Source organism: Erythranthe guttata, chromosome 4 (assembly GCF_056151865.1).
Source record: "Erythranthe guttata isolate IM_541 chromosome 4, IM_541, whole genome shotgun sequence".
NCBI lineage: Eukaryota > Viridiplantae > Streptophyta > Magnoliopsida > Lamiales > Phrymaceae > Erythranthe > Erythranthe guttata.
Window position 1 is genome coordinate 13,109,633 of NC_142536.1, and position 12,868 is coordinate 13,122,500.

At 35.8% G+C, this 12,868-nt stretch overlaps 1 protein-coding gene and 1 pseudogene across 1 annotated transcript in view; both read left to right on the forward strand.

Moving 5' to 3' along the window:
• The first annotated feature begins 3,407 nt into the window (after nucleotides 1–3,407).
• On the forward strand, nucleotides 3,408–6,102 carry LOC148771161 (putative late blight resistance protein homolog R1A-10; annotated as a pseudogene).
• A 4,215-nt stretch (nucleotides 6,103–10,317) lies between these two features.
• The window catches only part of LOC148771162 (putative late blight resistance protein homolog R1A-4), a 3,091-nt gene continuing 540 nt past the window's right edge, over nucleotides 10,318–12,868 (forward strand). Inside the window, exons 1-2 of the mRNA XM_088816891.1 lie at nucleotides 10,318–10,465; nucleotides 10,602–12,868. The exon at nucleotides 10,602–12,868 is cut by the window's right edge and continues 540 nt beyond it. Coding sequence (XP_088673017.1) covers nucleotides 10,664–12,868 — 2,205 coding nt within the window. The 5' untranslated portion in view covers nucleotides 10,318–10,465; nucleotides 10,602–10,663. The remainder of the gene's footprint in view (nucleotides 10,466–10,601) is intronic.

Consider the following 12,868-nt stretch of genomic DNA (forward strand, 5'->3'; position numbering starts at 1 on the left):
CGAGAAGATAGATTATATTCAACAATAGTCATATTCATATTCGAAAAATACATAAATAAGACTATAGTCATATTCGAATATGACTATAGTCATGTTACTGCTGCTGTTCAGATCTGGAAAAAAAAATCGAAAGAGAGAGTGGGGAACAAACAAGAAATTCATAAATCACTAATTGATGAATCAACAATAGTCATAATTATTAACAGAACAATGAGAATATGACTATTATGTGAGTCATATTCAGTAAGTCAGTAAGTGAGAATATACCCTTGTCATATCCATCAACGTTGTCAGTCATCGATACATCCCTCGCATTCACACTGCACCACTTATCGGTGACAAAAGCCAACGAGGTCTTCATACACAAAATCACCTTGACATATCTTCACCCAAAACGAGCCTCCATACTTTAACACAATCATCAAGGTTGACGACATGCTGTGCAGCACTACACAAAAAAAATTCAGAATGTGACTACTATGTGACTACTTCTGATGAATAAATCTGCACTACTCTGTAAATGCAAAACACATGATATTATGTGAATTCAATTCAACCACAACAAACACATTGAAACTTACACTAACATATCAAGTAACGCAAAAAACAAATTACAAGCATTATCGCCAAGCATACCCTCGCCATATCCATCAACGTTGTAAGTCATCGATACATCCCTCGCATTCAAACTGCACCACTTATCGGTGACAAAGCCAACGAGGTCTTCATACACAAAATCACCCTGACATATCTTCACCCCAAACGAGCCTCCATACTTCAACACAATCATCAAGGTTGACGACATGTTGTGCAGCACTACACCAAAAAAATTTCAGAATGTGACTACTATGTGACTACTTCTGATGAGTAAATCTGCACTACTCTGTAAATGCAAATCACATAATATTATCCGAATTCAATTCTACAACAACAAACACATTGAAACTTACACTAATATATCAAGTAACGCAAAAAAACAAATTACAATAAATTACACTAGCATATCAATTACCACAAAACGAACAACTAATTTACAGAGTAGTCACAACGTGACTCTGTGTAAAACGGAATAAAATTTTGAATCAGTAACAATCCTTTACACCAATTAAGACGACCAAAAAATAAACAATAAAATTCGGTTCTACGTACACACATATCTGAATACACACACTACAGCCCAGCCCCATTTACGAAACCAACAAAAATAAAGCAGCACCTCTAACCTTCAAACGCAGTTTCCCATTAACGAAAACCAACAAAAATAAAGAAGAATCTCTAACCTTCAAACGCAGTTTAACTCCGGCAACAAACAAAGAATGGTTGAATGGCGATGAAATCTCTATTCTCTCCTAATCTCGGCTGAACTCACGTCTGTGTATCAAAGAGAATCACGTCCGCCTATAATAAAGGGAAACGATTATGGAAAGATATCGTGATTGAATATTTGATTTATTATAAAAAACTATTAATAAGGGTACTTATGTCTTATTATGTTTAATTAAGGGGGTTTCACTAATTAAGTTTGGGATGTGGGTTTGTGCAAAAGTCTTAAAAGTCAATTGGGTTTTACTCATTATATTTTCCATTTGAGGGGGGTATTGCATATTTCCCCTTATATATTTTATTGCTTTTGTATTGTGCTCCTTTAACTTTTAATATTTTAGTTTTATATAAAAGTAAAAAGTATTTTTAACTAAACAAACAAGAAAAATAATAAATGGATCTAATAAGTAGAATAAGAAAGTTACAAATTGTGACTTCGAACCAGGGGCAAGTCTATTGGGAAAAATGAGTGTTTAAAAAATCGGTCGAGGCGGCCAATTAATCGATCTTCGAGGCGGAGGCAGTTAAAAACTTGATTTCTGTGTAAATGTTTGAAAATTCAATTTTTGTCTTCGAGGTGGTTTGAGGCGGTCCGAGGCGTGTCAAACCTTAGAGGCAGGTCAAATTTTGATCGCAAAAATCAGTCAAAAATCTCTTTTTTTTGAAGTAAAAATAAAAAAAGAGTTGAGCTTTTAATAAAAAATAAAAAAAACTTATGCTTTGTTTTAATTTGTTATGTTAATTTTTATTTTTAAAGGATTTAATGATATATGCTTGATATGTTCAAACATAATTTTGGTTGCACAAGATTTTCATTATATTTTTATTTTGTAAGAATTTTTATTATATTATGATCTTATTAGTATTAAAATTTTATTATGTATTATGATATATAATTGAAGGGATAAAATCATGTTTAAATATCATTTTATATATGTGAGTATTTACAAATAATATCTACATTATATTACATTAAATTTAAAAACCAATTTATTTTTAATTTATCGTCGATTAATCACCGCCGCACTGATTAATTGCGAGGCGGTGTCTAACCAACTCGAACTCGACTCCCGCTTTTTAGAACCTTGGGAAAATGATAGACTCAAGGCCATCATCTATTGAAAAAAAACAAATCATTATATTACACCTATATATTATTAGGTTCACCCAATGTTTATTATTTTGTTTACCTAAAATTCAAATTATTGCTGAAAAAAATATTAATTTTTTCTTTACCTAGCCTCTGATTTTTGGCAAAACAAAATACTAAAACAAAGTTCAGGGGCGCCCCCCTATCCCCTGAATATAAACATTATCCATACCACAAGATACAATTGATACACGGTATTAAGCCAAATGTTTAGTAACTGTACCGAATCCACTCTCAGTTGTATTTGATCGAATATCTAAGAAGGTCATTTATTATGAGTTAATTTCAGTCTCTTATTGATAAGTGTTCATTTTACACGCTTTTTACTAGTCAATCCTCGAGTTTCGGATAGGGATGGCAATTAGGGGTGAGCAAAAAAACCGAAAAAAAACCAAAAACCCGAACCGAAAAACCAAAAAATCGAGCCGTTTCAAACCGTACCGAATAGCAAACCGCATGTACGGTTTTTTATTTTTGAAATACCGAATTATTCGGTTCGGTATGGTGGAAAGGGTAATAACCGAACACTTCCTTTTAGTCAACATATTTGTTTCCACTAGGGGATAGTGAACTAAATAAAATGCAATATAGACGGTTAATTGCTAATTATTTTAACATGTGAGCTTTTTTAACCATTAGAGATTACAATGTGGTATGTGCAAATAACTCCAAATATATATAGACAAATGTAGAATATAGTATTGAAATATGTTCTTTTCAAAAACAAAAATCAACTACAATTTTCTTCAATTGCAACTCATTGTTGCTCTCACTTTCTCCTACATCATTATAGGCCACAACTAAAGTCGTTAAACTTTTGCCAAAAATGTCAAGAAAGTAGCTGCTTTTGTTACTTATCTGAAAACGCGTTTCCCCACTGACAAATGGTATATCGAAATTTGTTCAGTACAGATGCCTATACACTAATTAAAAAATGGGCAAATTGCACGTTACCCCTTATAAATTTCTATTTTTTTGCACTTTACCCCTCAAAATTTACACAGATGAACTGAAAAACCAGTTGCCTGAAGAAGAAGATGCTGTTTCGTCAAACACCTACGATATTAATTCCTCGACCGAAATGCTGTCGAAGATGATGGAGTGCACCAACAGTGACGTAAGCAACAAGCTGTGCGAAAAAGACGACGCTCTTTCTTCAAGAATCGGTAATTTTGGCGTATTATCCGATGAATTTAGCAAGATTAAAGATCTGCTCACAGATCAGTTCTATTGGGAGATCAAAGTTGTTGCACTCTTCGGGATGGCGGGCATTGGCAAGACTTACTTTGCCAAGAAAATTTTCGAAGATCCATCGATTTCGAGTCGTTTCGATTGTCGTGCATTTGTCAATATAGGGCAGAAGTATGAATTGAAAGAAGTCATAAGAGCTATTCTAGCTCAATTGGATATTGAAAACGGTGGAATGTTTATCGAAAGAGATGATAAATTAGTCGAAGTTTTATACGAAAGTTTGAAGGGTAGAGTTGGATGATGTGTGGGACCCACAGGTGTTCGATGATTTGATATGGTTATTTCCGGATTTTAATAGAGGAAGCAGAGTCTTGATAACAACTAGGATCGAAGAAGTAGCCAAGTCTTGCCTATTTTGGAAGGATTTGAGGGAGATATTTCCAAACGACCTTATTGGAACTGTGGTGAGTCAGACAGCTAAGCTAAAAGGCGAAGCGCAATACGGCTTGTATGGTTTTCGTGAGATGCGTTTACTGAGTAAAGAAGAAAGTTGGCATCTTCTTCGTGAGAAGGTGTTTGGCAAAGAAGGATTGTGCTCTTACAAACTCGAGAAAGCTGGTAAGAAGATTGCCGAGAAATGTGAGGGACTTCCTCTTACAATCGTGACAGTTGGCAAAATCCTATTGGAAGCTGAGAACAAGACTTGGGAGTACTGGAACGAGGTTGCGGAGAAGCAAAACTCTGTTTTCGTGGATGCGTATGAACAAATGTATGAGGTACTATTTCGAAGCTACGAAAACTTACCCCAACATTTGAAATTGTGCTTTTTGTATATGGGAGTTTTCTTGGAAAAACACGAGATAATCCGATCAAAGCTAATCGATTTGTGGATAGCTGACGGGATTCTTGAATCGTACTTTTACGGTAGCGAATATTTGGAGAAGCTTGTTTCGAATAGTGTTGCTATGGCTCTTAAACAAAGCTATAACGGTCAGACGAAAACTTGTAGCCTCCATTCTACCTTTTGGTACTTGTGTAACAAAGAAGCTGCGAAGAGCAAGTTTTTCTACGCCTTAAATAGTATTGACGATGCTTTAGAAGAAGTTGGTATAGAAAGTCAGCGCAGATTGTGCGTTCGCTATAACGTTTTATTCGGCATCAAAGATGTGTACGACTTTGTGGGGTCCATTTCTACGGTACGTTCTCTCCTATGTACTGGTCTGTATCATCAATTTCCGGTGCCAATATGTTTTGATTTGATATTGCTAAGGGTACTCGATGCTCTTACGATCCGTTTCTATGAGTTTCCATTAGAAGTAGTGAAATTAGTTCAACTAAGGTACCTTGCCCTCACTTCTAATGGAGAACTTCATTTTTCCATATCCAAGCTTTCGAGCCTTGAGTACTTGATTGTACATCGACATTTGGATATTGTAAAATCGGACAAGGATTCGTCGTATTTGCCTAAGGAGATATGGGATATGAAAGAATTGAAGTATCTTCACGTAATGGGAAGTGACATACCAAATCCCTGGGAAAAAGAATCTCTCTTACCAAACCTCGTAACACTCTTAGACGCAAGTCCTCAAAGTTGTACTAGAGCCGTTCTTGAAAGAATGCCTCGTCTTAAGAAACTAGGAATTCGAATCGAATCGGACGGACCCTTTAGCTTCTTCGATCATATTTCACATCTTTGTGAACTAAGATCACTCAAATGTGTAGTTGCAAATCCCTTTCTATAATCGAATCGGACGAGTCTTTTAGCTCCCCTTTCGATCTTTTCATCGTGTCTTAAAAAGTTATCGATGAGTGGCTTTGGATATTCTTGGGAAGAGATGAAGACGATTGGTTTGCTGCCGAATCTTGAAGTGTTGAAATTGAGATGCTACGCCTTTCGAGGGGTAAAATGGGAAACTCGCAAAGACGGATTTGCGAAGCTTAAATTTCTTTCGATTGAAGACACTGATCTGGTGCAGTGGACCGTCGAACGTGGGAGTTTACCGTTGCTGCAGTTCTTGAGCATTAAGCACTGCTACAAACTGAAAGAGATCCCTCGGGTAATTTTATCAACTCTTAGAAAGATTGAATTAGTTGATTGCAGCAGTTTGGTTGTGAGGTGTGCAAAGGGAATAACAGAGGAGCTTCTGGAGAAAAGATATGACCTTCTTGAAATTAATGTCCTTTCTTCATGGGATGATGTAAAGGTGTAAGTTGTAACCAAGAATGAAGTTGTTCACTGCAGCAACTTAGTTTTTTTTTTTTTTTTTTTTCTTTCTTTCTTTTTTGGTGTTTGTTTTTATGTCTTGGCCTAAATACATTTTTTTCTTAATGGTTGGATTGATATGATGTATTTAAGTAATTATGGTTGATGTTCATTGCTAGTTCCTGCATAGATATATGAGATCATGTTTATAAATGAAAGGGCAAATTACGAGAAATCTCCGAAGGTAAGGTCTAATTATGAAAATTCTCATCATATTGGTGTAATTATAAAAATTTCCCTGGTGTATATTACCGACTTACAGAGTCTTCTATGGTGTTATTTTGAACATAAACTTTTTGATTTCATGCAATATTCCTCTCGAAATGTCATTTTTGTCCTTGAGCATGTGTCACTACTATTCAGATGAGGTACTTGTGAGCATATTAATTACTTAGGGGGAAATTGTAATATTTTTAGAAAATGTGGTTATTTTTAGGGTAAATTATGAAAACCCCTGGACTTAGCTAAATTACAAAAAAAAAAAAAAAAAAACCCACATATCCGTAATTATCAAAATTCCTTCGACGTTTGTTTCCATCTTTCACCGACCCCCTTGGCCTTTGCGGTGTGATTTTTCACGGATTTTTTTTGATTTCAGGGAATATTTCTCGAAAAATCCCGATTCTACCCCTATTGATGTGACATTTATTTATGCTACTTTTTAAAAGCAAAAATTACCCTTAGGGGGCCTTGACACGGAATCTTTATTCTTATTAATAACATAAAGAATTGGCATTTTCGTAATTAGACCTTACTCAGGGGGGTTCTCGTAATTTATCGTTTATTTTTTTTTAAATAACTGAAGGGTGAAACGGACAAAACATATTTTATGTGAATTTAGATGGTCAAACATTGGTCCGAGGGGGATTTTTCGTTATTACACAATCATCGATGAGATTTTCGTAATTTGACTTTACCTCAAGTAGTTTCTCGTAATTTGTCCTATATAAAATGAGAAAGAAAAGTGAATTGAGTGTGAGCCCATGGATACAGTTAGCGGTGGAAATCGGAACACAATTGACCTTCCGCCCTCAGCCTCTAGTTCAACCATATCCCCCTTCCGCCCGAGCACCTCAATATTTTCTCGACGAAATTCGATTCGGTTTAGAGCTTTCCCTCACACGTTTCCGCCCATTTATTGGAGCGTTTTCATCACACCAAATCAAGAGCAGGTTGAAGACAGATGTGGTGGTGGTGGTGCGGCGGAAGGTGGGTGAGAATTTAATTTGGGAGTTTGGTGGTCTGGGAGAGTGCAGGGGCTGAAGATGGTTTTTTTTTTTTTTTTTTTTGTTTTCTCATCTTTCCTATAATATTTATGAAACAAAATTCATTTTTTTTAAATTGAAATATTGTTTAATATTTAGAGATGTGCGATTTTACTCTCAAAATATCTTATTTCACCATCAAAATATATAGAGATATGCTTCTTCTTCTTCTTCTTCTTCTTTCACCTAATTTTTTTTATAAATTTATAAACCATATAGCACTAAACTAATTAAAATATTTATAAAAAATTCCACGCTTTCAATGAAAATCTCACCCTCTCCACCTTAAGCGAATAATATTTTCGTCAGAGAAAAACATTTTCGAAGGTCAAAAAGAGCAGGAATTCACGTTTTTTGAGAAATAAATTAATTACTTATATAGAAAGTCCTGAACTTCCTCCAAAATTGGTCAGTTTGGCTTAATATAATTTTGTTTCCTAAAAATAATAATTATATAATATGTTGGTCATATATGAAACTTTAAATATCATGTACTAATTATTTCATTGTAAAAAATAATAATAAAATTATAAAATTCATAAAATAAAATAAAATAGAAATAACTTAGAATACATGATGATTAAGTGAATATAAGAAAGGGTGGTGGATTATACATTTAAGGTGTATTTATGACATTTTATAGTCTTTGGTGGTGAATTGACATAATTTAGAGGTGAAAATAGCACCACTTAATATTTAGGAATTTTTGTGCATAAGTCCCCAACCAAATATCTTTATTATTCTATGTTTAGGGGTTATATCTCTTTCACCAATAAGCTCATCCATTTAATATTAAATATAAATAAAAGGAAACATTCATGTATATGACGATATTACTCTCAACCCTTTATACACAATTCTTAATTGTAACCCCAATTTAATCAATTTTGTCCACAAAAATTCAATTTTGACCACAAAAATCTAATTTTGACAACAAAAATTCAATTTTGACTTTTTTTTTTTTCAAATTTTTTTTGCCGCCTGATTCCAGCGTTGACTTTTCGATTTTTTTTTGTTTTTTTTTCTGGTCTGTTTTTTTTTCTGCCGCCGGTCTCCGGCATTGACTTTTTTTTTTTTTTTCTTTCTTTTTTTTTTTTTTTTTTTTTTTTTTTTTTTTTTTTTACGTCTGCAGCTAAACGTCGACCGTAATTGTGATGTCACTGACAGTAAATTAACGTAATCATACTGTCAATGACAGTTAATTAACGTAATTGTACTGCCGTTAACGCAATATTATTATTATTTTTATATTTTGTTATTTTTTTTATTTTGTTTGATTTGTTGACAAGTCAACGTAATTATATTACTGTCGTTGACTGTAAAATAACTGTAAACACAATAATATTACTGTCAACAACATCAATATTATTATTTTTTTGGGTTTTTTGTTTTGTTTGAGTTATTCACGGAGTAACGTAATAATATTACTGTCTATTATTGTAATATTACTGTAAACACAATAATATTACTGTAGTTGACGGTAATATTACTGTTGTTATAGTAATATTGTTGTCAACCACATCAATATTATTATTTTGTTTGCATTTTTTTGTTTGTTTGAGTTATTCACGGAGTAACGTGTTAATATTACTATCTATTATTGCAATATTACTGTGGTTGACGGTAATATTACTGTTGTTATAGTAATATTACTGTCACTCACAGTAATATTAATTCTTTTGGCTTTTTATTATGTTTACATTTGTTGAACAGTCAACATATTAATATTACTCTATTACACAATAATAATGAGTTTTGTTGTGTTAATATTACTGTGCTAGAGATTAATATAGCAATATTGTTGTGTTAAACTGTAGTTTAGTTAATTTTACTGTGTTTAACAGTAATATAGTTAATATTACTATCAATCATAGCAATATTGCTGTTTAAACGAAAAAAAATGTTACAGAAAAAAAAAAAAAAAAAAAAAAAGTCGACGCCGGAAACCGGCGAAAAAATCCGGAAGAATTTTTTTTTTTTTTGAAAAGTTAACGCCGGAATTCGGCGGCACAAAATTTTTGTTTGAAAAAAAAAATTGGGTCAAAATTGTATAATTTGCGAAATTTGGGGTCAAATTGAGGTTAAATTAAATTAAGGATGCAATTGGAGCATATTAAAGTATGAGGGGCTATATAGACACGGCCACGGGCCGGTTTTGGGCCCGGAACCGGCCCGAACCGGCCCGTTGACGGCCCAAACCGGCCCGTTGACCGTGTGAACCGGCCCGGAACCGTGAACCGGCCCGTCCTACCCGGGACGGGCCCGGTTCTTAGATTTGGTGAACCGTGAACCGCCGGGCCGGCCCGGCGGTTCACCCGGATTTAAAAAAAAAAAAAAAAATTCAAAAAAATTCAAAAAAAGTGAATAACGGCCGGTGAACCGGCCCGGGTGAACCGGCCGTTATTTACTTTTTTTTTTTAATTTTTTTCCCCCCAAATTTTTCCTATAAATACCCTCACACCCCAATTTTGCTTTTTTTTGAATTTTTTTTGCCCCCAAACCCCCCAATTTTTCCTATAAATACCCTCACACCCCAATTTTTCCTATAATTTACTTATTCATCAAATATTTCAAACTTGTGCTTCTAAATTGACTTTCCATTTATTTTCTTTTCCTTTATCTATTTAAAAGTATTTCTTTTAATTTACTTATTCATTAAATATTTCAAAAAAAAAAACAAAAAAACAAAAAAAAAAAATTCAAAATTTCCGGGCCGACCCGGAACCGGCCCGGATAGGCCCGTGAACCGGCCCGAACCGGCGGGCAGACCCGGCCCGGTGAACCGTGCACGCCACGGGCCGGTTCCGGTTCCGGAAAATGTGAACCGTGAACCGGTCCGAACCGGCCCGGAACCGGCCCGAACCGGCCCGTGGCCGTGTCTAGGGGCTATCTTTTACAAAAATCTGGATCATATGTAGACTTATTTGTAAAGAAATTTTTTGTCAGGATTTCTTTATGAATAAGTACCCATTGATGGGCTTATTTGTAATGACCCATAATATTTATTAGGACAGTTTTGTCATTTCACGAAAGTCAACATATAATTTTGAAGTAAGGGACGGATTGTCTTGCAAAACACAACAGATGGGGTTATTGCTATTTCCTTTTAACATGGGGACATTTTTGGTATTAGAAATTAAACAGAGGTGGTAGTTGGTAGTTGGTGCTAAAAACACGTTGACTTATAACTTCATCTCTGCAAGTCAGCTTATGCATCTGTTCCAGTTCAGTGAAAGAAAGAAGATCAGAGGCTCAGCTCAAATCTACTCTGCCGTGAGCTTATGAACAATCTAAATTTTTATTTGAATTTCTTGTTCACTCTATCCGCAACTTAAGAATTCAGAAATCCATGTAACACAAATTTCGCAATTAACAAACAAGCTGCTGTACTCTGATTTCTCTGACGCAGAAAATCTAGTTGAAATCTGTGCGAGATCGATCCGCCCGATCGATCGAGAAGGAGTGAAAGAGATGGCTTACGCTGCTGTGATTTCTCTCACATACACAATCGAGCGCCTTATCAAACATTCTCGTGTTTCAATTGTTCCGAAGCCCTCTATGCAGCTTGTATTATTCCTACACGATCAGCTTCGTGCCCTAAAAGCAGTTCTCCGGAAATTGGATTACAGCAGCAGCGGCGGCAGCATCATCGACACGAAGATGGTGGACGCTTTGGATGTAGAAATCAGAGAGGCGGTTCGTGAATTGGAAGACGTAATTGAATCCCACGTATTGAATCAGTTCCTTTCACAATCCGATGAAAACGAGACCCGTTCGTTCATTGTCGACTTGCAGGAACTAAAGCAAGACGTCGATTCCTTTGCTCAAACCGTAAACAAGTTGAAGAAGGCCTACATTCAAGAGATGATCAGCCCGTTGCTTAAAGAAAAAGACGACAGTCTAATCCCGTCAGGAATTGATTGTTTTGGAGAAGACGAGTCGGAAATGGTTGGGTTATCCGATCGATATATGACAATCAAAGATCGGATTACGAACAAGTTGTCGCCATCTGCACGGATGGCTGTCTCGCTTAGGGGGATGGCTGGCATTGGTAAGACTGCTATTGCCAAGAAACTCTTTTTAGATCCGTTAATTTCGACCCATTTCGATAGAAGGGCGTTTGTGACGATAGGCCCAAAAGGTCAATTTGAAGATGTCTTGTTGGATATTCTAAAACAAGTGAATCGTGGAGTTGACGAAAATATAGTGCTTATGAAAGGAGAAGGAAAATTAAATGGCTTGAAAAGGATGGTGCAAGGCCGCCTAACCGAAAGCAGATACTTTATCGTGTTGGATGATGTATGGGTGATGGAGCTCTTGTATCAGCTGGTCAACTTATTTCCAGACAACAATAATGGAAGTAAAATATTGCTGACGACTAGGCTGGAACAAGTGGCAGAAATTGCAGACGAGCATTGTAGGTACGACATAAGGTTCTTGGATAAAAGAGAAAGTTGGGATCTTCTTCGTCACAAGGTGTTCGATGAAATGCCTTGCCCTATCGAGCTTGAGAGAGCTGGAAAGAAGATTGCCAAGAATTGTGAAGGTCTTCCTCTTTTGATTGTAACGGTTGCCGAATTTCTTTCCAGAGCTGAAAAGACGAGGGAGTATTGGAACATGGTGGCTAACGATAAACAAAATTCGGTTTTCGTGGGTGCTTATGATCAAATGTCAAAGGTACTATATCCAAGTTACAACTACTTACCTCAACATTTAAAGCCCTGCTTTCTCTACATGGCAGTTTTCCCTCAAAATTATAAGATCCCTCGATCAAAGCTCTTCAATTTTTGGATAGTGGAGGGGTTTCTTGAATTGGCCTGTTCTCCGGACTATTCGGCTAATCAATTTTTTGAGAGCCTTGTTTCTTGTAGTCTTGTCTTGGTCCACAAGTGGAGCGGTGTCATGAAAACTTGTAGCCTCCATTCTTCCTTTTGGTACCTCTGTAATCAAGAAGCCCGTAAGAGCAAGTTTTTCCATGGCTTAAAGAGTCTCGACGATGGTTTAGCAGAAGAAAGTTTAGAAAGTCAACGCCGATTGTGCATTCGCAATAATGTCTTGTTCGGAATCAAAGATGTGTTCGACTCAATGGCATCTGTTTCAATGGTACGCTCTGTCCTATGTACAGGTCCATATCATCAATATCCAGTACCGATATATTTAGGTTTGAAGTTGCTAAAGATACTCGATGCCCTTACAATTCGTTTGTACGAATTTCCAATTGAAGTACTTAATCAAGTTCAACTGACGTACCTTGCTATTACATTCAACGGAAAGGTTCCCTCTTCCATATCCAAACTATGGAACCTCGAGTACTTGATTGTTAATCGACATCTGAGCATCGTAAAGTCCGACGATGGAAATTCGTCTTATCTGCCTACAGAGATATGGGATATGAAAGAATTGAAGCATCTTCAAGTCATGGGTAGCAACCTACCAAAACCTCGTGAAGGTTCTTTCTTACCGAACCTCTCAACACTCTTAAATGTGAGTGCTCGAAGTTGTACTAAAGACGTTCTTGAAAGAATTCCAAATCTACAAAAATTAGGATTCCGAAACGAAGTGGCTCCTGATAATAATGCTGATCAACCCTTGAGGTTTTTTGATTGTGTTTCCGATCTCCGTGAACTGAAGATACTTAAATGCATTATTGTCAATCCCATATTCAAGAATGAGGTT